Source organism: Xyrauchen texanus, chromosome 9, assembly GCF_025860055.1.
Source record: "Xyrauchen texanus isolate HMW12.3.18 chromosome 9, RBS_HiC_50CHRs, whole genome shotgun sequence".
Taxonomy (NCBI): Eukaryota; Metazoa; Chordata; class Actinopteri; order Cypriniformes; family Catostomidae; genus Xyrauchen; species Xyrauchen texanus.
In genome coordinates this window covers 44010720-44031971 of record NC_068284.1, presented here as the reverse complement: position 1 = coordinate 44031971, position 21252 = coordinate 44010720, and the positions used below count along the sequence as shown (strand labels likewise).

At 37.6% G+C, this 21252-nt stretch overlaps 1 protein-coding gene across 5 annotated transcripts in view; it reads right to left on the bottom strand.

Moving 5' to 3' along the window:
* The window catches only part of LOC127649060 (pituitary adenylate cyclase-activating polypeptide type I receptor-like), a 52283-nt gene that overhangs the window by 12949 nt on the left and 18082 nt on the right, over positions 1-21252 (bottom strand). For all 5 annotated transcript variants that reach the window (XM_052133959.1, XM_052133958.1, XM_052133960.1 and 2 more), the window contains exons 3-11: positions 19559-19664; positions 10194-10301; positions 9548-9651; positions 9352-9449; positions 6654-6786; positions 4269-4422; positions 3260-3320; positions 1340-1409; positions 1040-1131 (exon numbers count right to left, since the gene is read on the bottom strand). In XM_052133959.1, coding sequence (XP_051989919.1) covers positions 1040-1131; positions 1340-1409; positions 3260-3320; positions 4269-4422; positions 6654-6786; positions 9352-9449; positions 9548-9651; positions 10194-10301; positions 19559-19664 — 926 coding nt within the window. The remainder of the gene's footprint in view (positions 1-1039; positions 1132-1339; positions 1410-3259; positions 3321-4268; positions 4423-6653; positions 6787-9351; positions 9450-9547; positions 9652-10193; positions 10302-19558; positions 19665-21252) is intronic.

The following is a 21252-nucleotide window of genomic DNA, read 5'->3' as shown; positions in this document are numbered from 1 at the left end:
GAGAATTTTCATTTTTGGGTGAACTGTTCTTTTAATTCTCAAAACCTATTTAACATTGAAGTTAATTTTTCTAAAACTGACACCATGCTTAAATTGTCCTTTATGAACAATGTTATATTACTTATGTTTCGGATCTCAAAGATGTTTCACCAGCAGAACATTTGTGATTATTTTGATGAATTCGGTTGTATAGTTCAACAGTGTGATTTTGATAGAGTCAAACTGACACAAATCAGAGCTAACATTACTATCCTGGATAACAATTGCATTCCTGAAGTGCATGCAGAGTTTGTGATACCAAAAAGGACAAAAGCTTTGAATATGTCAAAAGGAACATATGTGAACATAATAAGATAATGGGGAAATAATAGGTTCATTTGAAAATGGCTTTTATTATTGTATTATTTTTTGCACATGCAGTATTGGGGTTCTTTTGGGACCCCAAACATAAATAAGTATTTATAACCAACAGACACTCTTTCACCGCCACAAAGCCAACAAACAGTGCTGATCAACACAACAATTATATTTGATCCCCCCTAAAATCAGCACACCCTATCTAACTGTAAATCGCACAGAAGCTCTGATGAAGATTTGTTACACATGAAACTTTAATTTCACATCCTCAAATTAAATCCCTTATAGTTGCAAAATTCTAAATGAGTGTGTACAGGATTCCTTTTTGGAATTTGCTCATAATTTGTGACCAATCCTAATGGAGTCAATTATGATGCTCCGTGTCAACCATTGGGTGCAAACATTATCTGTCTCAAACAAAAACAGGGTATTATCTTTGCCCTTTACTCTAATGTTACTCTGTTAAGATCACAGTTATCACCCAAACAACATGTAACATGACGGTATTCGTTTAGTACACAACAAAATGGCTTACAATGGTGGCATCTATAGCAGAAAATAACAACAGATACATCAACAATCAAGATTAAATAAATAAACAGCCAGGAACAGCACCATCTTTCATCAAAAATAACATTTTGCTCATATACTGTTTCCATGGTGACTGAAACACTTTACTCACAGGTAAATGCTGGACTCTTTTCCGCCGATATCTGGAGACTGCAGCTTCTGCACCAGGATTATGATTATTCCAATGAAGAGAACAAAATTAATCTGAATGGGAAAATAACTGAATGAGTTTAGTGTGTTATGGAATATTGTTTCATACAGATTTACATACTGCATATGTATGGCGCCATTCATATATGTTGTATTTGCTCATTTACCCATGTTTTTAACTCTCGAAAACACATACAGAGATGCAGAATTTGTCAGAAGGTGTTGCAGGTGTTGCAGATGAGGGGAATATTTCTAGACTCACCATAATTGATGCCACAACTGGTCCCTTGATCACCCACCAGAGGGCAGTGTAATCATTCATATCCCAGCAGCTGCAGAAATACAAACAATTATAGGAGCTTTGCAGCAATTCACGCTTGGTCACCTGATTTACACGCTTAGAGCATTTCACACACTCAAGGTATGTTCAGAATGGCATACTACATACTATATTTGAAGGAACATAATATGCAGTATATGAAAAGATACTTACTACATACTACTTTAATGTGCATGGTACTGTATTGTAGTGCATGCATACTATTGTATAGTGTACAATACATTTCGACATTCCATATCCAGGGTGACAAATGAACACAATCAACCGCAATTTTTAACATCTCTTTATTCACTCGTTATTTTCCTAAACTGCCAAAAGTCATTTCTGCTCAAAACTGGATTAAAATGCAAATTAACAATTTTAGTTCTAATATGATGACTGGACAGCATTCGCTGAATTACACGTGACATTACAAGCTCATATGACAAAAATGTATCATACAACTGTTTTATACATTTATTGTTGCTGTGTACTTTTCACATCCTATTTCTTTTCTCAGAATCCCCAATTTGGAATGTCCAATTCCCAGTGCACTCTAAGTCCTTGTGGTGGCGTAGTGACTCGCCTCAATCCGGGAGGCAGAGGATGAATCTCAGTTGCCTCTGTGTCTGAGATCATCAATCCATGCATTTTATCATGTGGCTTGTTGAGCACGTTACCACGGAGACTTAAGCTGCGTTCACACTGCCAGCTACTTTGTCGCTGCATGTCGCCAGTGGCTGGCAGTTAGGTCGTTAGTGTGTATGGAGAGTCTAAACAGCACTGTTTCTTTACAATTAATATTATTAAAATATTAGGATCACGTGAGCTCTACCATCTTCACTCGTATTGGCTGTCGCTCCCGAAAGTCGCTCTTCATTTGTATAAAGTTAAACATGTCTCAACTTTGTCGAATCGCTGGACACACCCACATCCGGTTGCCAAAGGTCGCCGTCGCTCGTGTTGCCAGCTCTCATTGAAAACGAATGAGATGAGGTTGTTTTGTTGCTGCGTGTCGCTGGTAGTGTGAACGCAGCTTTAGCGTGTGTGGAGGCCCACGCTGTTCTCCGCGGCATCCACGCACAACTCGCTACGCGCCCCACCGAGAGCGAGAACCACACATTATAGTGACCACGAGGACTAGAGGTAGAGGACCACCCCCATGTGACTCTACCCTCCCTAACAACCAGGCCAATTATGGTTGCTTAGGAGGCCTGATGGAGTCACTCAGCACACCCTGGATTCGAACTCATGACTCCAGAGGTGGTAATCAGCGTCAATACTCGCTGAGCTACCAAGGCCCCCTTTCACATCCTATTTAAAACAATTGCAGTCAGTATAAAGTATATACTGTGCATTATACAGTAAGCAATATGCTAGTAATCCATTTCCAAACATAGCCTCAATCTTCAGTGACTCATGAAACTAAATGCAAATAGTTTCCATGTATGCCAGCATTTGCTTAGTAATCTGTCTTGTGAAGATTAAAAAAAAATGAATAACTTTGTGTTTCTTTGGGCTTCGGGCACATTTATGTCCAAACAGTATTTCACAAAAATTCAAAATTGTATTTCCATCGGTGTCATTTCAACCACAGAATTCTATTAAACACAATACAGAATTTGAGATGTGGTGGGACTAAAAAAATTACAAAAATGACATAAATCTCCTGTGATGCATGTACATACACTGTTGGTCAGTAGGCAAATGGGGGGATAAAATTATATGAAAATGTGAAACATGTTTTAACGTGACTACGTTCTATCTAAATGCCTGAAGTTGAAGAAACACCCTTATATATATATATATATATATATATATATATATATATATATATATATATATATATAAAATTTAACATACCCAGAATCATCAAAATGTAGACGCAGAACAGCCCAGATGGTCACACAAATAGTGGGTGTCCCTAAAAGGGAGAGACGTTTGCAGATGCCAAAGGTCATTATTATAAATGTATTAAATATGCCAGGATAACAAATCACATCCTATGAGCCAGTATCCAGTAAGATAGGAAATCCAATACAAAGATGATGCGGTCCATTTCCTATTTTACAAACCTATAACTGTGATAAATACTGTAATCAATTACACAAAAATCCCATTTGCAGTGTATGGAAGTAATATACATGTATACATGTAATGGGATTATGCATTTAAATTACATGATATAAGTAACTGTAATCCACTAGTTACAATTACAATTGTTGGTAATCAGAATACAGTTACATTAATACATTGGAAAACATTTATCCATATAAATGATGCAAACTGAGGAGCGTTTGAACAGCAGCGAAACACTTTCTTATAATATGTTACATTCATACAAGCAGAATGAGGACTCTTTCATTCTGTTATGACTGAAAACGTGGATATGACGTCATTTAGGAACTTTCCCTTTGGGAGCTTAATAGAGAGAATCCACATACGATCAGAAATAGATGTACAGTTTGGGTTTTGAAGTTAGTTTTGAGCAACAGAAATAGTTAACCTTGTGTAAACTGTAATGTGAGCAGTTAGCTTTATGCTTTTATAAAAAAAAATAAAAAAAATTCCCCTTTACTAAGACCTTTAATATTAGTGCAAAAAAATTTGTTGCAAAAATGTTTTCTTGATGATCATTTATGTATTGTTTTCCTGAAAAAATATAAAAAATTCCTTAAAACGAGATAAATGTACTTTACTTTAATCAAAACAAGAAAAAAGTATTTCGATTACGTTTCTGACCTTAAGTAACCAAACGAACATTTTATAGCATGTATTCTGCAATCTTTAGTGGAATAGATTTTTAAAGTAACCCTCCCAACCCTGCCCACTTGAATTATTAACTTTCATATGATGCAATGCTGTGACATACCCCAGCCAATGATGGTGTACCAGTAGAAGTAGCGTCTTTCAGGGAAGAAGGTCTCCACCAGCAGTGTGAAGAGGTAGAGACCTTCGATGAAGAGCCAGAAGTAGTTTGACATGACACAGTAATGGAAGAAGACCATCACGGCTTTACAGCCCACCTAAACACAGAACCACAGGGGAGAATTTGATATGTATAAATTACTACTGGTAACAGCATTGTTTATTTGCACATGCTGTCAATGCTGGTTTAGCATCTGATTCAGTAATGAATTATGCAGATCAGGCATATAATGCAAATAGCGTTAAACTAGAATCAGTTCGGTTAGTAATTAAGATGCAGGTTTTTGTGCTGAAAAGTGGCACAACATCTTTTTCAGGTTTGATTCTAAGTGTAACATAGGCTGAATTATTATTTAAGGTCCTTTAGTTGTTAAAGGGATAGTTCACCCAAAAATGAAAATACACTCATCATTTACTCTCCCTCGTGCCATCCCAGATGTGTATGACTTTCTTTCTTCTGCTGAACACAAACTAATATTTTTAGGAGATTATTTCAGCTCTGTACGTCCATACAATGTAAGTGAATAGGTATACACATTTTGATGCTCCAACAGGACATAAAGGCAGCATAAAAGTAATCCATACTCCAGTGGTTAAATCCATTTCTTCAGAAGTGATATGACAGGTGTGGCTGAGAAACAGATGAATAAGTCCGTTTTTACTATCAATCTCCTAGCAATTTGCCACATTCAGGATTTGCATTCTTTGTGTATCTGGCCACCTACTGGGCAGGGAGGAGAATTTATGGGCAAAAAGGACTTAAATATTGATCTGTTTCTCACCCACACATATCATGTGACTTCAGAAGACATGGATTAAACCACTGGAGTCTTATGGATTACTTTTATCCTGCCTTTATGTGCTTTTTAGAGCATACATTTTACATTTTGTTACCCATTCACTTGCATTGTGCGGACCTATAGTGCTGAAATATTCTTTAAAAAAATCTTCATTTGTGTTCAGCTTAAGAAATAAAGTCATACACATCTGGGATGGCATGAGGGTGAGTAAATGACGAGAAAATGCTCATTTTTGGCTGAACTATTCCTTTAATGTTGCTTAAGTTTTGTTCTGCACTGCTGAAAAAAAAGGCAATTTTAGCTTTTTTGCGCTTAAAGTCAACAAGAACCACAACATGTCTTAATTCCTGTGATGGGTGTAATCTGATTACATCAATCCACTGTAAGTTATTAGTTACTGTAATCTAATTACATTTCAAATCAAAATTATTCAAAGTTTTAAAAAAGAAATGTGTTTTTGTGAACTGTCACCAACACAAAGCAAATTGCTCTACCTCTCCTTTTAGGCTGGCATCATGAATACCTCCTATTTTCCAGCCCTTGCCCTCCAAAAACCTGGCTCAGTTTTGGTATATAACATCCACTTTTAATGATCCAATCAATTCCCTGTGGATAAAATCAAGTCCTGCCCTACATTTGTTTTCATTGACTATCCTGTTTTACATATAAATATGCCTAAATTCATAATCAAAATGGATTAAAATCACACCTGCAGGAAACCCAGCTGGCCAACCAACTAAACCCCTTTGGACTAACTACTGGCCTGCATAGACCAGCAAAGATTATGATAAAAAACCTTCAGCTGGTTGGATTTTCAAGTGCAAGTTATCATACATTAACATACATTTGTATTAAATTCAATAACTCCCCTGTGGCTTCTGATTCAAGCCTCTCACACATATGAGGATCATTAATTCATTCAAATGTGTTTTCAGCAATAAAACAATCAGTGATGCATCCTTACCCAGAATCCTCTTCCTGTCTGTCAGACTGAATGTATATTTCCATTTATTTCCATTCACAATTTCTGGCCTGCAGTGTGTCAGAACACCCTGAAGTCTTTAACCATGTTCATCAATTCCCCTCTGATCCAATTACACACTAGGTGATGTCATTACCGAGTCCTCTGATTGGCTGGGTGAGAGAGCTCAGAGCCCTCGTTCAGGTGCGTAATGAGAGCATGCAGGTTTTATAAGCTATTCATATGCTAATACAGAAATAATGGAATATTTCCCCGAGCTTGTTGAACTCGGCTCCATGGCTGTTTTTTCAAACACAGATGGGGGATCTAATGTGCTGTTAGTGAACATAAAACAATTGAGTTATTATTAGCCTGTGGATTTCCCATGCAAAAGGAATCCAGGCAAATTTGAGCCCCACAAACAGCGTCTCACATCCATATGGATCAGTTTGTGGGTTTACTATAAAAGCAAAGTCTGAAGAGTGTGTATTTAAAGGGATAGTTCACCCAAAAATGAAAATGGACATCATTTACAGTACTTCTGTCATTGAGAAAGTGCACTACTCACAGTATGGACGAAGCAGTGGTCACTGTCCTCCTCTGCATACAGAACGCCGTCTTTAATGAACACAGAGATGGCTCTCAGGATGAACGACACAAACAAATTCATGTGGATGAAGTTCCTGGTACAGTGAAGCTTCCTGTTTGACAAATGTTCGAAGGAAAAAGGATTTTATAGAACATTTCTGTCAGGGTGAGGTTGGCTGTGCAAATGGCCACCCTTAAGAATAAAAGTTCTTCAATGGTTCTTTGCAGAATTTTAGGTTGAACAAAGAACTCTCTACTTATCCAGAACCATTTTTCAGATAGGGTTCTTGAGGTTGTTCTTTGGAGACACACATATCCCAAACACATATTACTGTCTTTCATACATCCCATTCCGATGATACATCCCAATTGGGCCGGATGTCAAGATTTATTTTGACTAAGAAAAAAGTGGTCATATCGCTTCTGAAGACATGGATTAAACCTCTCAAATTTTGGATCCCATTGACTTACAATGTATGGACAAAAACACATCATACATTCTTAAAAATATCTTTCTTTGAGTTCCGCAGAAGAAAGAAAGACATGCAAGTTTTGGAGTATGAAATATATATATATTCATTTATTTAAAAAAGCACCCCAGAAAAAAGGGCACTTTCTCTCGAGGAAGAGAAAAGTGCTCAAGCCCCCTTTGATGTCTTTGTGTGCACGTGCCTGCAGTTTAACAACGTATGTGGAACTCGAGACGAGAGCATGTTGAAAGTCTACACTTTCAGTGGAGGAAAACACAGTTAAAACTGCGTAAACTTGGCAAAATCAACACGATTTCAATTGTAAACATATTGATGTGGACCTGGCCATACTTTGTCAAAAAATCTAAAAGGAATGCTAATGAAACGTCTATCATATTTTGGAACCAATACTAATGGGATCAACTTCAATTCCTATTTTTTGGGTTTATTTACCTAAGTTCCCCTTCTGTTGCTCACTTCGACGTTGTGTCGAAGAAGCGACACTAGGGGTCTCTCTTGAGCGCCGAATATACCTCTGATCTATGAAAAAAGGCCAATGGGAATTAGGCAGACAGTATTTGCATACCCCGCCCCCGGACATACGGGTATAAAGGTGGAGAAATACGTCTAGTTCATTCAGAAATTTTCTTCGGAGCCGATGGTCATGTATGCAGCGAGCTGCGAGTCACACACTGTTCCTCCCACCTCTGAGTGCGATTGTTGTTGGATCTACCGTGCCTATCAGCGGCTTTCTCCTTCTCTGCAGGGCTGTGCAGTTAAAAGATTTATTTTCTCTAAAAGAGCAAATACACAGCTGGCGTTGAACGTCCTTTTCAGAACGCGTCTTTTTAAAGATGTCTTTCTGCCTCTGTGTAGTTTCTGGATCCGGTTGATTTCTCCCCACCTCTGACGGTCATAAAAGCTGCCTCACGTGCCTGGGCTGCGATCACACGCGTTTTATGAATGTTCATGTTCTCAGTGCGAGAACATAGCCATGACAGTGTTGCAGTCGCGGCTTTCTTTTGTCATGAGACAAAGCAGCTTCAGCCACCCCCCGCCCCTCGCCTCGCCTCCTTCCTACGGAATTGGGGCAGGCGCCGCGGGCACTGAAGTCGATTTGGGGATAATGACGGGCTCCGTACGGGCACCGTAATGGTACGTGCAGTCTGACACAACTGGTCGCCTTTGCACGTAAAATACCTCCCCACTCCTGTGTCAGCAGAACACGGCTCAGCGCATGGCGTGATTTAAATTGGACCCCTAGTGTCGCATCTTTGACACAACGTTGAAGTGAGCGACAGATGGGGAACATCTAGGTTACATATGTAACCTCCGTTCCCCGATGGAGGTAACGAGACGTTGTGTCCTCCCGGCTACGTCGCTGAGCCGAGCCACTGTAGTGGCCGGACCATTTCCGGCTCCTCAGAAAAATCCTGAATGAACTAGACGTATTTCCCTGCCTTTATACCTGTATGTCCGGGGGCGGGGTATGCAAATTCTGTCTGCCAAGGTATATTCGGCGCTCAAGACACAATGTCTCGTTCCCTCCATCGGGTAACGGAGGTTACATTCGTAACCTAGATGTTTTAATGTATCCAATAGGATCTTATTTTATTCTTAAGCCTAATTTTTACAAAGAAAGAAGACGATTTTTTTCTCTTGAATGCACTTAAACACCCTAACTGAGCAAAGCCTGCATTCATATCACATGTCGCATCGTTTTAAAATTGGCTTGTTGAGGGTGACATCACAGAAGGTTTTCAACTCTCAGGTGGAAGACACATCAGTAGGTAAACAGTCTCTGTTGTAACATTGTTTATTTTTTCCACAATAACCTTGGAGATATGGGCTTCAAAGTTATCCATCTTTAACGTTAAGAGCGTACCACCTCGGCTGGTTCGTGCAATTGTAAATAAAGAATGCCATGTACAAACCACATCCACGATTCCTTTTAGCCAATCATCAATGCTCTTACACTAGCCGTGCTCTTTTAGGTACTGTAACTAAATTTCAGGTATGAGCGCGAACAGGAGAAATATCATCGAGCTAAGATTTAGCAGAACAAAAAAGTGCATTTTGTCATCATTTTTCGGCAAACAAAAAGAAGCCTGTTTACCCAGTAAGATAAATTAGCCTTTAGATGGCTCTTGTTTGACCAAGTAGCTGGAATGGAATCAATGTTGTGTGATGATGCTACTTTAAACTGACCTGAATCTGCAAAGAATGACCATAGCTGTAGTCAGAGACACCAGAGACGTGCTGTAGCCCACTGTATAGAGAGCCTTCACAGATGCGTAGTAAATGTCCTTGAGAAGAGAAAACAAATTTACTTTTGACATTTGAGCTTGGATCTAAAGTATTTTATTAGGAGTTTTTACAGAAAACAGTCAGATGAGATACTCACAGGTTTGGTTGTGTTGTGTACATCTGTCATACAGGCATCAACATAATGAGGATACGGTTCAGACCAGCCAAACTCCGTACAGTTTCTGCTGATCTTGCCGAGACCTGAAATGGAGCCAGGCAAAAGCCAGAACCAAACAATAAATCAAAAGATATTTCCCACCTTCAACCCTCAGGCTGTGTGAATTTGCTGCTGTCAACAGATCTCCAATAACAATAAAAAAATAAAAGCAACAACATTACCATACTGTACATTGACTGCATCTATCTCACAATAGTTAAATAAGATTATCAGGACAAAAGTCTGTTTTTGACCAGCCCCGGGTGTGTAGAATCAGGCTAATCAAGCCTCCGAGAGGGATAAAGGCAGACTGCAGATGGTGGTGCAAAAGAGCGTTTACGGGCAGGTGTCCGACATATGTGTGCGGTTGTGCACACAAATGTAATAGAATTTTTTTCTAATTTTTGTTTTTTTTATTAGGTGCTACTAGTTACAAATCAAAATAAAAAAAGGAAATAGAAAATGCACAAAGCAGTCATGTATGGGTCTCTGGAAGATTAAGTACATCCAAAGCATCCAAAGCATCCAACTTTAAAATATGTAAAAATGCCATCTGTTTATGTTAGCATTTATAAATGTCTCTCACCCTCCTCTGGACTCATAAATTCAAAGAGTTCAGGACAGTTGACCTCCAAGACCTCTCCAACACTTGTCGCCTGCCAGCAGGACAGGTTATCCCACTCCCACGGACAGTCTGAACGGACAATAAAACAATTATCACATCACCTCCCATCTCAGAGGACCTTTTACTGTTGACTGATGCATTCTTTTCTTTACCGGAGATTAAACATATGTTTTTCTCTTTGAGATAGAAATAGGCTAAAATAACAAAAGAAATGTATAGATTACATAAATCTCTTTGCCACATATTTCCATGTTTTTTGACATGATACTATGAAAATACCATGTTTTTATGGATATTTATCATATTAAAACTATTCCTGATAGCACATATACATCACTTGGATGTCTATTTGATGTGTGTGCTTACATCAAGAAGATTGAGGTCGTTTCCTCATCTGCGGAAAGATTATTAGTTTTTTTCTAGAATGTCAAAGGCACACTTGAGACATTTATGATTTAGAATGTATGTAAATTAGATATTTTTTTAAGATGTCTATCGGTTATTAATTAGAATACAATGCTTTCCAGATGAAACGCTCTTAAACAGACATATTGGTGATGTTTGAGTGCTAACTGGGATATTTATGGACATTAATCATGGTAATACCATGGTATTCTTTGAAGTATCTTGGAGTATCATGTACTGCAAACCCCAAGGTGAATAAATATGGTAATCATTCAATCCCATAGTAATGGTAATACAATCTTTGTACCATTTTTGCACCTTTTGCATGAAAACAAAGCCTTTCCAAAAAACAAACCCAGAAAACATCTGGACTCCTGACATGATAACGTATGTGTTCAGTTGATTCTCAATAATACCATAATATTCTTAAGTTAGCCCTTGTGAGGGGGTGAATCATTACAGGTTGCAGAACATGAATCTAACCAGAAGGGGGTATCAGCACTGATTCCGCTGTCTCATCGCCACCCTGAGGGCATGTGCATGATCATTAAACAGTACGCATAAGAATCCATCACATTCAGAATAGAACTTGACTTCAGATTTTTGTGTTTGCGAGATTTGTTTCCCTTTGTTCATTACATACACGATTCTAGAACATTAATTACAGAAATTCCTCTCAATCAGCCTGGTGGCCATGAACAGATGCCAAAGATTAATTAAAGAATGTAGAGCCACTTGATACTGTCAGAACTCCAGCCTCTAGTGTTGCGATCTGAGTTCAGGGTAACACGTGTAAGAGCTTTGAAATTAAATGTTGCAGGCTTATGCTTATGCTTAAATGCTTATTCTTGATATAAGTAATTACAGTACGTTTGCACAAGTAAAAATGTAAATTCTTGATATAAAAAAAATAACGCCATTACTTGCGGAAATGTAAGCGCAGGGTAGTTCTAGCGGGAAGACTAGCAGCTGTACATCATCGCACCATTAGCTGGGTGATTCCAAGCCAATTACATGTGTGCAGTTGCTTTATAAGTCTGCTCACAATCTATCACATTGCTGTTTCAGTGTGCTAACACGGCAACCTCCACCACCCCACCACCACCAGTTGAGTCCCGTCCTGCATGGGGGTAGGCTCCTCGCCTCTGACTCCTATCACCGGCAGGATATGACGGTTCCAAGCACAATTTCTTCCGACCGCCAGACGGGGCCTACGCCAAAGAGAGACATTACTTTTCGGTTTTATATTCATCAAATAAATGTCATCTTAAATTTCACTCAAGACTGCGAGTCTTCCTGATAGAAATGCCCATTCTTGATATAAGAAATAATTAGGAAAAAACGTAATTACTGAAATCAGTAACTGATATCGATATCTGTCATTCGCTCCTGTTCAAAAAGCAATAACAAATATCTATAATTAATTTATTATTAGTTGTTATTCCAGTTTCAAATATCAGCTATGAACTTCCTTCTACTAAATTATAATTTTTTATTTCAACAATTACAATCTTACTAGTCCAAATATGAATTTCTGATATCAGCAATTGAATTATAATGAGTGAAAATTCTATCTGTATGGTATCTTTATTCATAATGTTTTCATATTTCAGATATCAATAAACTGAAGAGTAATTATATCTTTAAAGGCTTTCTTACAATTGAAAAATTGAAATTCAATGGCATAATTTCCGATAACAAAAATTATTGTTTTATTTGTACAAATGTAATTACTGAAATAATGCTATTTATTTTCTAGCCAATCAGAACGCTCTTTGCCGATCAATCATTTTGTGAGCTTGCATTTTCTGACACGGGGTTGGCTGAAGTCACCAAATCACATACAACACCTTTAATAACTTTAAGGAATAGTTTAAAAGAAGCAACACAGTTCAAGAACATGTGGTCTTTTAAATGTTCTCATAACTAATTTCAGAAGAGAGACATGAATCATGTTGTTATGCGCTGGTAGAATTATTTTGGCCAAGTGCCTAATTAACTTCATTGTAAGTTTACTTTGATTAAACTCCCTCTGCAGTCTCTGGAGCGATTTTCCATTTCTCTGCTTTGTTGGGTTGGCTGATAGCCTCTCTCTCTCTCTCTCTCTCTCTCTCTCTCTCTCTCTCTCTCTCTTTCATTCACATCATTAGTTCTTTCCAGCTGTGAGTGAAAGTGTGAAGTGAAGGTAGAAAGCACTAGATGGCTTTTGTCTGTCTGGTTGCACATGTTCTTTCTCACAGATCCCAAATCATGGCTGTTCGCCATTTAGGGAGAGTAGCCACAGTACTAAATATAAAATAGTACTAAATCTAAGCTCTTTGAGATAACTTTGTAAGCCTTTCCAGTTTTATGCAAAGCAACAATTGGTAAATGGTCTTACTTATATAGTGCCTTTTTAACCTTAGTGGTATTCAAAGCGCTTAACACTGCGTCTCATTCACCCATTCACACACATCAATGACTGCAGAGCTGCCATGCAAGGCGCTAACCTGCCATTGGGAGCAACTTGGGGTTCAGTGTCTTGCCCAAGGACACTTCGGCATGTGGAGTCATGTGGGCCGGGAATCGAACCACCAACCCTGCGATTAGTGGACGACACAGTCTACCACCTGAGCCACAGCCGCCCAAACTCTCTTTTTGGCGAGGCCTGGTCCACATCAGCAGATGCTGCTTGTGAATAGCAAACTTAAAATGTTTGAGTACTTTTTATAAGTCAAAGTAGCTCTAACCCACACCTCCAATCTCATTTCATTAATTGAAAGGCCAGGTTTGCCAACTCTTGTCTTCAGTTAGCTTCTAACAAAAGCCAATTATCTGCTAATGTCCAAAGGAGAGCTCTTTAAACCAGCCGGACAGACGTGAGGAGGAAGACAAAGGAATCGTGAACTAAGTAGGACAGAGTGTAATAGTAACTCTCTCTATTTTTATCTTTTGTTGTTGACATCAGAGGTTATGTAGTCAGTCAGACTCTACATTATTTTGGCGCCACAGCCTGTCAATTGGTACAATTGCTAATATTAATACAATAGATGGCCCAGTGTTTGATCCATGTGTTAGTCTGGTAAATCTCTTTTCTGCTGACGTTTATGCATTTACCAAATGAACATTTTGAAATTTTGTTGGGTCTATGAAAAGAATTATGTGTCACTTTCATATGCTAAACAGTTTTGGTACTGTGTTTGGTCACCACTAGATGTTCAATGTAAAATATGGGTCCAAAAGCAAGACCATTAGAGAACCGCTGACTTACATGAAGACTTCCGCTTCGATCTGAGACTGACTCATTGCTATTAAAGGTCAATGCTAGATTGTAATGAAATTGATTGGTGTGACTTTGTGATTGTACCGACCAAAGATAGATCAATGTACAGTATGATGTCACTGATGAGTCACAAGCTCAAAGGGACAGTTTAACTATGTTTACTATATGTTATTCTTTTAAGGGCCGTTCACACCAAATGATTTGTCTGTCTGTCTGTCTGCACAGTTTATTTATTGTTTTTCTATGTAAACATGCACCAGACAGTCTTTAACTGTTGTGCTGCAGTTTTTTCAGAGACTTGCAGAGGAGTGCCGTGTTTTTAAGATGCTGTGTCAAGTTAAACGTTTTAGCTTAAAATTTTATAAAAGGGTCTCGAGTCACCTGCATTCTGTTCAATGCGTTTCAATGCCATTATTGCATGAACATTTTTTCATGCAATAATGAGTTTGGTCTGCACTGCCCCTTTTTGTTGCAGTTGTGGCACCTGGTATTCTCATTCTAGAGAATTTTATTGGACAACAATTTATTTTTGGTTTATTTTTCCAGAAGAGATAGACTAAGATTACGTAAACTTTTAGGAGTAAAATAGTATAAATGGACTTAAAACTAACAGATATAGACCAAAGCCACAGAACTTTAATTTTGATTGTTTCATTTAAACAAAGCCAAAGCCTTCACAAGACTATCTGCATTGCAATTATGTGGGTCAAACCCTTTTAAAGGAGTAGTTCAACTCAAAAATTTAAATGAAAAATGATCTCAGAATTTACTCACCCTCAATGCCATCCCATATGTGTTTGACTTTATTTCTTCTGCTGACCACAAATTAAGATTTTTATAAAAATATCTCAGCTCTGTAGGTCTTCACAATGCAAATGAATGGGTACCAATATTTTGAGGCTCCAAAAAGCATTTAAAGGCAGCATAAAAGTAATCCATAAAACTCCAGTGGTTAAATCTATATCTTCAGAAGTGATATGATAGGTGTGGGTATACTTTTTTAAGTATATATTCTCCCCCCTGCCCAGTAGGTGAGCACCAAGAATGCAAATCACCCAAAACAAAATAGAAGAATGTGAAAGTGAAATTGTAGATTGATGGGAAAAAAGGACTTAATTATCGATCTGTTTCTCACCCATACCTATCATATCACTTCTGATATGAATTAAACCACTGGAGCCATTGGATTGCTTTTATGCTGAATTTATGTGCTTTTGGAGCTTCAAAGTTTTGGTACTCATTCATTTGCATTGTATGGACCTACAGAGCTGAGATATTCTTCTAAAGATCTTCGTTTTTATTCAGCAGAAGAAATAAATTCATACACATCTGGGATTGTATGAGGGCGAGTAAATAATGAAAGAATGTTTATTTTTGGGTGAACTATCCTATAATAAACAATTGCAAATTATTAGTGATCTAAAAGTAAAAAATGTAAGCTTTTGTTTTAAAAAGGTCTGCATTTAGTTGTAATGTTGATTGCGTACAATTGTAGTGATCTAAAAGTAAAAAATGTAAGCTTTTGTTTTAAAAAGGTCTGCATTTAGTTGTAATGTTGATTGCGTACAATTGTAGTTGAAGCTCATGTATCTCTCTCTCTCTCTCTCTCTCCTGTTTCCTCTTTGTCTCATTTTGTCTTTCTATCTGCATCTGTCAATCTGTTTCTCTCCCCCCTCATGAAAACGTGGCTGTTTTATTTCCGGCTAAATGATTTTCTGTCTGCGCACTGATGAGATGAGTCTGCTGTGGTTTGAGGAATAGAAGAATGAGGATCAATGAAGGAGATGTAAACAGCCAGAAAACAAACATCACTGCTGCAGAATAGGCATACCCTCAATTCATACATGCAAAGACATAAAAAAAGTATGTAATAAAAAGTACAGTTTTTGATAAAAAGGTATGAATGCCATTGCAATTGATAACAAGATATCAATCCAAGTGGCTTTTTTAGAAGATTGCAAAAGTACATTTTTCAAGGAATATACTGAAAATGAAAATATAAAAATATATATTCTTAATAATGACTCAGAAGAGTCCAGTTAGTTCCCGGAAAAGCTCTAGCATCATTTGTTTGCAGATGCCTCTTGTTCTGTTATTTTGTTTTCTAATGCAATGTTAAATGGCTTCTGTGTCCAAATAATTTTTTCAGCCACTGTATATCATTTTGAGAGCCCAAAATGTCATGTTACTGTTGTCATTTTTAATTGAAATATTATTAATTGAATTAATATGGTGCAACTGATCATATAATGTAAAAAAAACAAAACAAAGGGGATCACTATATATGTTTTACTAAAATGTGAAGCAGCTGCCATATTTATGTCAGATTTAAGTCAACTGCAAAGGTTTCAATTGCAACAACGTGGCAATTCATTTTTTTAATTATTTCTTTTTATCCCCTTTTCTCCCCAATTTGGAATGTCAAGTTCCCACTAATTAGCAAGTCCTCACGGTGGCGCTGTTACTCACCTCAATCCAGGTGGCGGAGATCAAGTCTCAGTTGCCTCCACTTCTGAGACAATCAATCCGCGCTTTATCACGTGACTCGCTGTGCATGACACCACGGAGACTCACAGCATGTGGAGATTCAAGCCACTCTCCGCAATCCACACACAACTTACCACACAAACCAATGAGAGCGAGAACCACTAATCCCAACCACGGGGAGGTTACACCATGTGACTCTACCCTCCCTAGCAACCAGGCCAATTTAGTTGCTTAGTAAACCTGGTTGGAGTCACTCAGCACACCCTGGATTCGAACTTGCAACTCCAGGGGTGGTAGTCAGCGTCAATACTCGCTGAGCTACACAGGCCCCCGCAATGTGGCATTTCTAGAGTTTTATTGGACCAGCACAATAATTAATGACAAAGTAATTGATCAAGTGCATTCAAAGGTTCCACATGGATCTACAAATTTCTTGGAACATCCAGACAAATTATTCATTCCGTTCTGCTTTGTGGATTCAAAATCACCTTGAGTGCACTAAACCATTTAACTCAGTGAAAAATGATCATAATTGTTTTGCAGCTGTAAGATCATTTACAATCAATGAAACTTTCAATTATGAGGGCTTCAATTCCTGTTGTTATTAATGGGTTTCAGACGTGTTGAAATAATTATCAGCTGTTAACCATTTCCCTTTGTTGTGGTCAATGGTTCTGCTGTTGTCTAATTAGTTTAACCGTCCCCCAGAGGATGCTTTTACTCAGAGTTCAGTAAAGCCAGACTAAACAAGGTGAATGTTGTCTAGTTGTTTCTGAACATTCAAACCTAAATATTTTACATTCTTGCACATCAGAAAAATAATCTTAAACTCTAATTAAGAGATTAATTTAGAAAAAGCTTTTACAGTGTATTTAAATTATACATTTTAGTGATGCACCGATGTATCGGCCAATCATCGGTATCAGCCAATAAAAGCAATTATCACTAGCAGACATTGGCCAATTGTTGATGAACTGGGCCGATTATTTCCTGTGAATAAAAAAGAAGACGGAAGATTCTCTTAATCTGATTTAATAATGTTAATTTGAGATAATAATATGCTTTTGCTTCAGTTCTTTGTTCATAACTGAGACAAGTTACTCTTAAACATGGAAGATATGTAGAGAAAGAAAAATAAAGTTATTATTTAAATTTCTTTCGAAGTTGTGTAATTAATTATCAGTTCATTTTAAATATGGTAGCATAGAAAAGTAGAACCACCAAAATATCTATACAATAATCTGTGACTATCGGTACCATTAGATGTTGTTCTTAACAATCAGATATATGTATCAGCACACAATGTTTATATTGGTGCATTTTTAATACATTTATAAGTATGCAGTATGTTCCCTGGGACTCAAACCCGTGACCTTGGCATTGTTATTGAAAAGTACACATTTAAGAAATGTATTACACATAATGAGACATTTAGCCATCTTCTTTCTCAGCGTTGACTATAAAAAATAAACATTGTGACTCTTATATATGACTAGTATGTCATGGGTACATATACTAATCACTAAAAGTATGTACTTTTCTAGTTATGGGAAAGTACATACTTTTGCATATGTAGTAAGGAGTGACGGCAGGTGCTTATCAAAAGTGGGGAAGCACAGACTACTCAAACGGTGACGTTTCTAAACGACAATAATGACTGTTTTTTCAACAAAGTTGTCAAATGATCAGATTATGAAAGCTGGAATAAACTTCTTACGTCAAATTGAAAATACCTGCACATATATCTCTGAGCTGCCAAATGGTCTGCGTTCGACAGCCTTGTTTCTACATATCATATGCTTTCAATCACTTTTTCAATTACCGCCTATTTGAGAGCTCTTCGAATAGAGAAGCCGGGCTTCTAGGCAGGACAAAAATACATTGATTAAAAGCCCAATGTCCAATTGGCAATAGATTCAGATTCAATGCAAATACATTTATTATATTACATTTACATTTATGCATTTGGCAGATGCTTTTATCCAAAGCGACTTAAAGTGCACTTATTACAGGGACAATCACCCCAGAGCAACCTGGAGTTAAGTGCCTTGCTCAAGGACACAATGGTGATGGCTGTGGGGATCGAACCAGTGACCTACTGTTTAACAGTTATGCGCTTTAGCCCACTACCACCACCACTCCAAATAGTGCCCAAAAGCTCCTATAGACATCCAAAGAAGCACGTGATTATTGCTAAAAAAAGTGGGCAGACATCATTATAACTTAAAATACATTTGGCCTCACATTCCTCACTACTTTTGTCCAACTGAAAGGCATTGTGGGAATATTAGGCCAAAAATCGTAAATAAACGCACACTTCGAAAGTCCATCAGGAACTGTATACTATTTCAAACATACTGTGATTTGGAATGTACTACTTCCAATCTTGCATGCAATTTAAGGCAGAAAGTATGCAGATTGGCATATAGCTACATATATTGAGCAATAGGCAGGAAATCGAGTGTCATTATAACAACTCAAACAGTTTTGCCCCTTATAATCTGTTATTTTCTGCACCAAACAGTCAGAACTGGAGTGTTCTTGAAGCTCCAAACCTATGAGTCACAGTCAAAATGCTCTCTTTCTCTCTCTTCCTCTCTCATTAATCCACATCTCACTGTATGAGTCCTAAAGCTCTCTCAAATATAACTGCTCTCCTCTGTAATTGCTGACAGCTGTCACAGCCCCGCTCCACAATACCTGAACACCTCTATAGGGCACATACGTATGAGATGAATGACACATGCATTACAGGATGGTTGAAATTAACCCAATAAATTCAAGTTAGTGCAACTGTTGAGACTCTGGCTGTTTCGGAGTCTTAGATCATGAGATTAAATAAGTCTCTTGAAACACAAGCAGCCAATAGTGACATCAGCTGCAAAGGAAAGACATTTCAGAGGCAGTCCAAATTATAACATTTTGATGAAAGTTAACAAAGACAGTTTTGTAAACTTTTGCACGATTCGTCAGTGAATTACATGCACTGATGAATCGTGCACAGTAAGACCAGAAAGTAAATCAATAAAGGGTCATTTTTGATTTCATGTTTACATTATAAACTGAAAAGACAAGAAAGTAAGGCTCTGTTACAGTAGAAGTATATTGCCTTTTGTTTTTAAGAATAGTATGTGTAGAAGTATGCAGTATACAACAATAAAAAGTCTCTCACCAAACTTTTCATCATCATTGGGGACATGCAGAGAGATTCGCTCCATGCATCTTTCCTCCTCGCGTTTAATGACGCAGTTGGAGATCTCTGAATGTATGGGCCACATCTGAGACAATTCAAAGATAAAAGTAAATCAACTAGAACCACATATAAGCAACATGAATAAACAGAAGCAGCACAGATGAATTGACACTATAAAAAACATAAAATGTTGCCACAAATAATGTGCCTGCACAAAAACACAAATCTGAAAACTAAACCTGAACTAAAAACTAAAACGTTTGTTGTGATCCTGTCTATTTACCCCTCTGGGTGTTAAATAAAAACCTTTTATAGATGTTGTCCTTTACAGAGGTAGTGTTCTGTCTGCCTCTGCCATCTGTAGGGTTTGTTCCAGCATTTGATTGAACGTCCCTCTATGTACCGTCCCTGAAAATCGAGCTAACACTAGCTTCTGAGGAATCTAGGTATTTTTAGGGCACAATCATTTGAAAAACTGGATGCTTTTTGATTTTGGCACCATTCTGAGTAAATTCTAGAGACTGTTGTGCGTGGAAATCCCAGGAGATCAGCAGTTACACAAATACTCAAACCAGCCCATTTGGCACCAACAATCATGCCACGGTCCAACAATCATGCCACGGTCTGAGATCAAATATTTTCCCCATTCTGATGGTTGATATGAATATTAACCGAAGCTCCTGACCCATTTCTACATGATGTTATGCACTGCACTGCTGCCATATGATTGGCTGATTAGATAATCGCATGAATAAGTAGTTGTACAAGTGTTCCTAATAAAGTCTTCAGTGACTGTATTAAATATTTTTGTATTTCCTTTGGGACAATTCAAAACTTAATTGAGGGGCTAGACCCAAAACCCCTGACCCAAAAAGGTCCTGTCTACAGTCTGTAAGAGAGAGGCCAGATTCCAGATAAAAAAAAATCTTCCCAGAAAAACAAATAATTTGATGAACGATGCTGCGTCATCTTTGCTGCTGACCACACTGGGCAATTTGGAGCCAGAGAACCTATTTATAGACTCAAGCATTAGATTTTAATTTTACACAGTGGAATTTAATTAGATAAATATGCTTTTGTTGTTTTGCTTTGTACAAAAGTGTCTGTGTATGCCTGCCCACTTTTCAGCTGTCTAGAAGTAATTTTCCCATTCATTTTTTCCATATAGGGATTTCATTATAATCCTTCATATGTTGAATCACAACAATGCAAACTTTTTTTTTTGTCTTTAATGAGAACATTAACCACAATCCCATGAAGCATTACAAATGACGTAACCGAAATTAAAATGGAACAACATAACAATATTCTTTTAAAATGAATATGAGTATATAAACAGTATGTTTAAATTACACTGCAAAATATTCATTTATATATGCAAATATATATGTATTTCGAGAGTGTAGGGAGAGTGACTCGATTGTGTCATTCACAGTGTGTCATGGGAGTGGCCAGTCTTTAAAGGTTTATAAGTTATCATAAAAATCCGTTCACCTATGGAGAAAACGAATGAGATTTTTACTTCCGGAACCAGACTGTTGCAATCTATTTCCAAACAGATACCAAGAAAATTTGTGAAAATCAAGATCAAATAAAGCAGGTAAGAGTCTGAGTGCAATTTTGTGTGTCATATGCATGTCCACTTTTGTGTGTTCTGATACTAACTGAGCTTC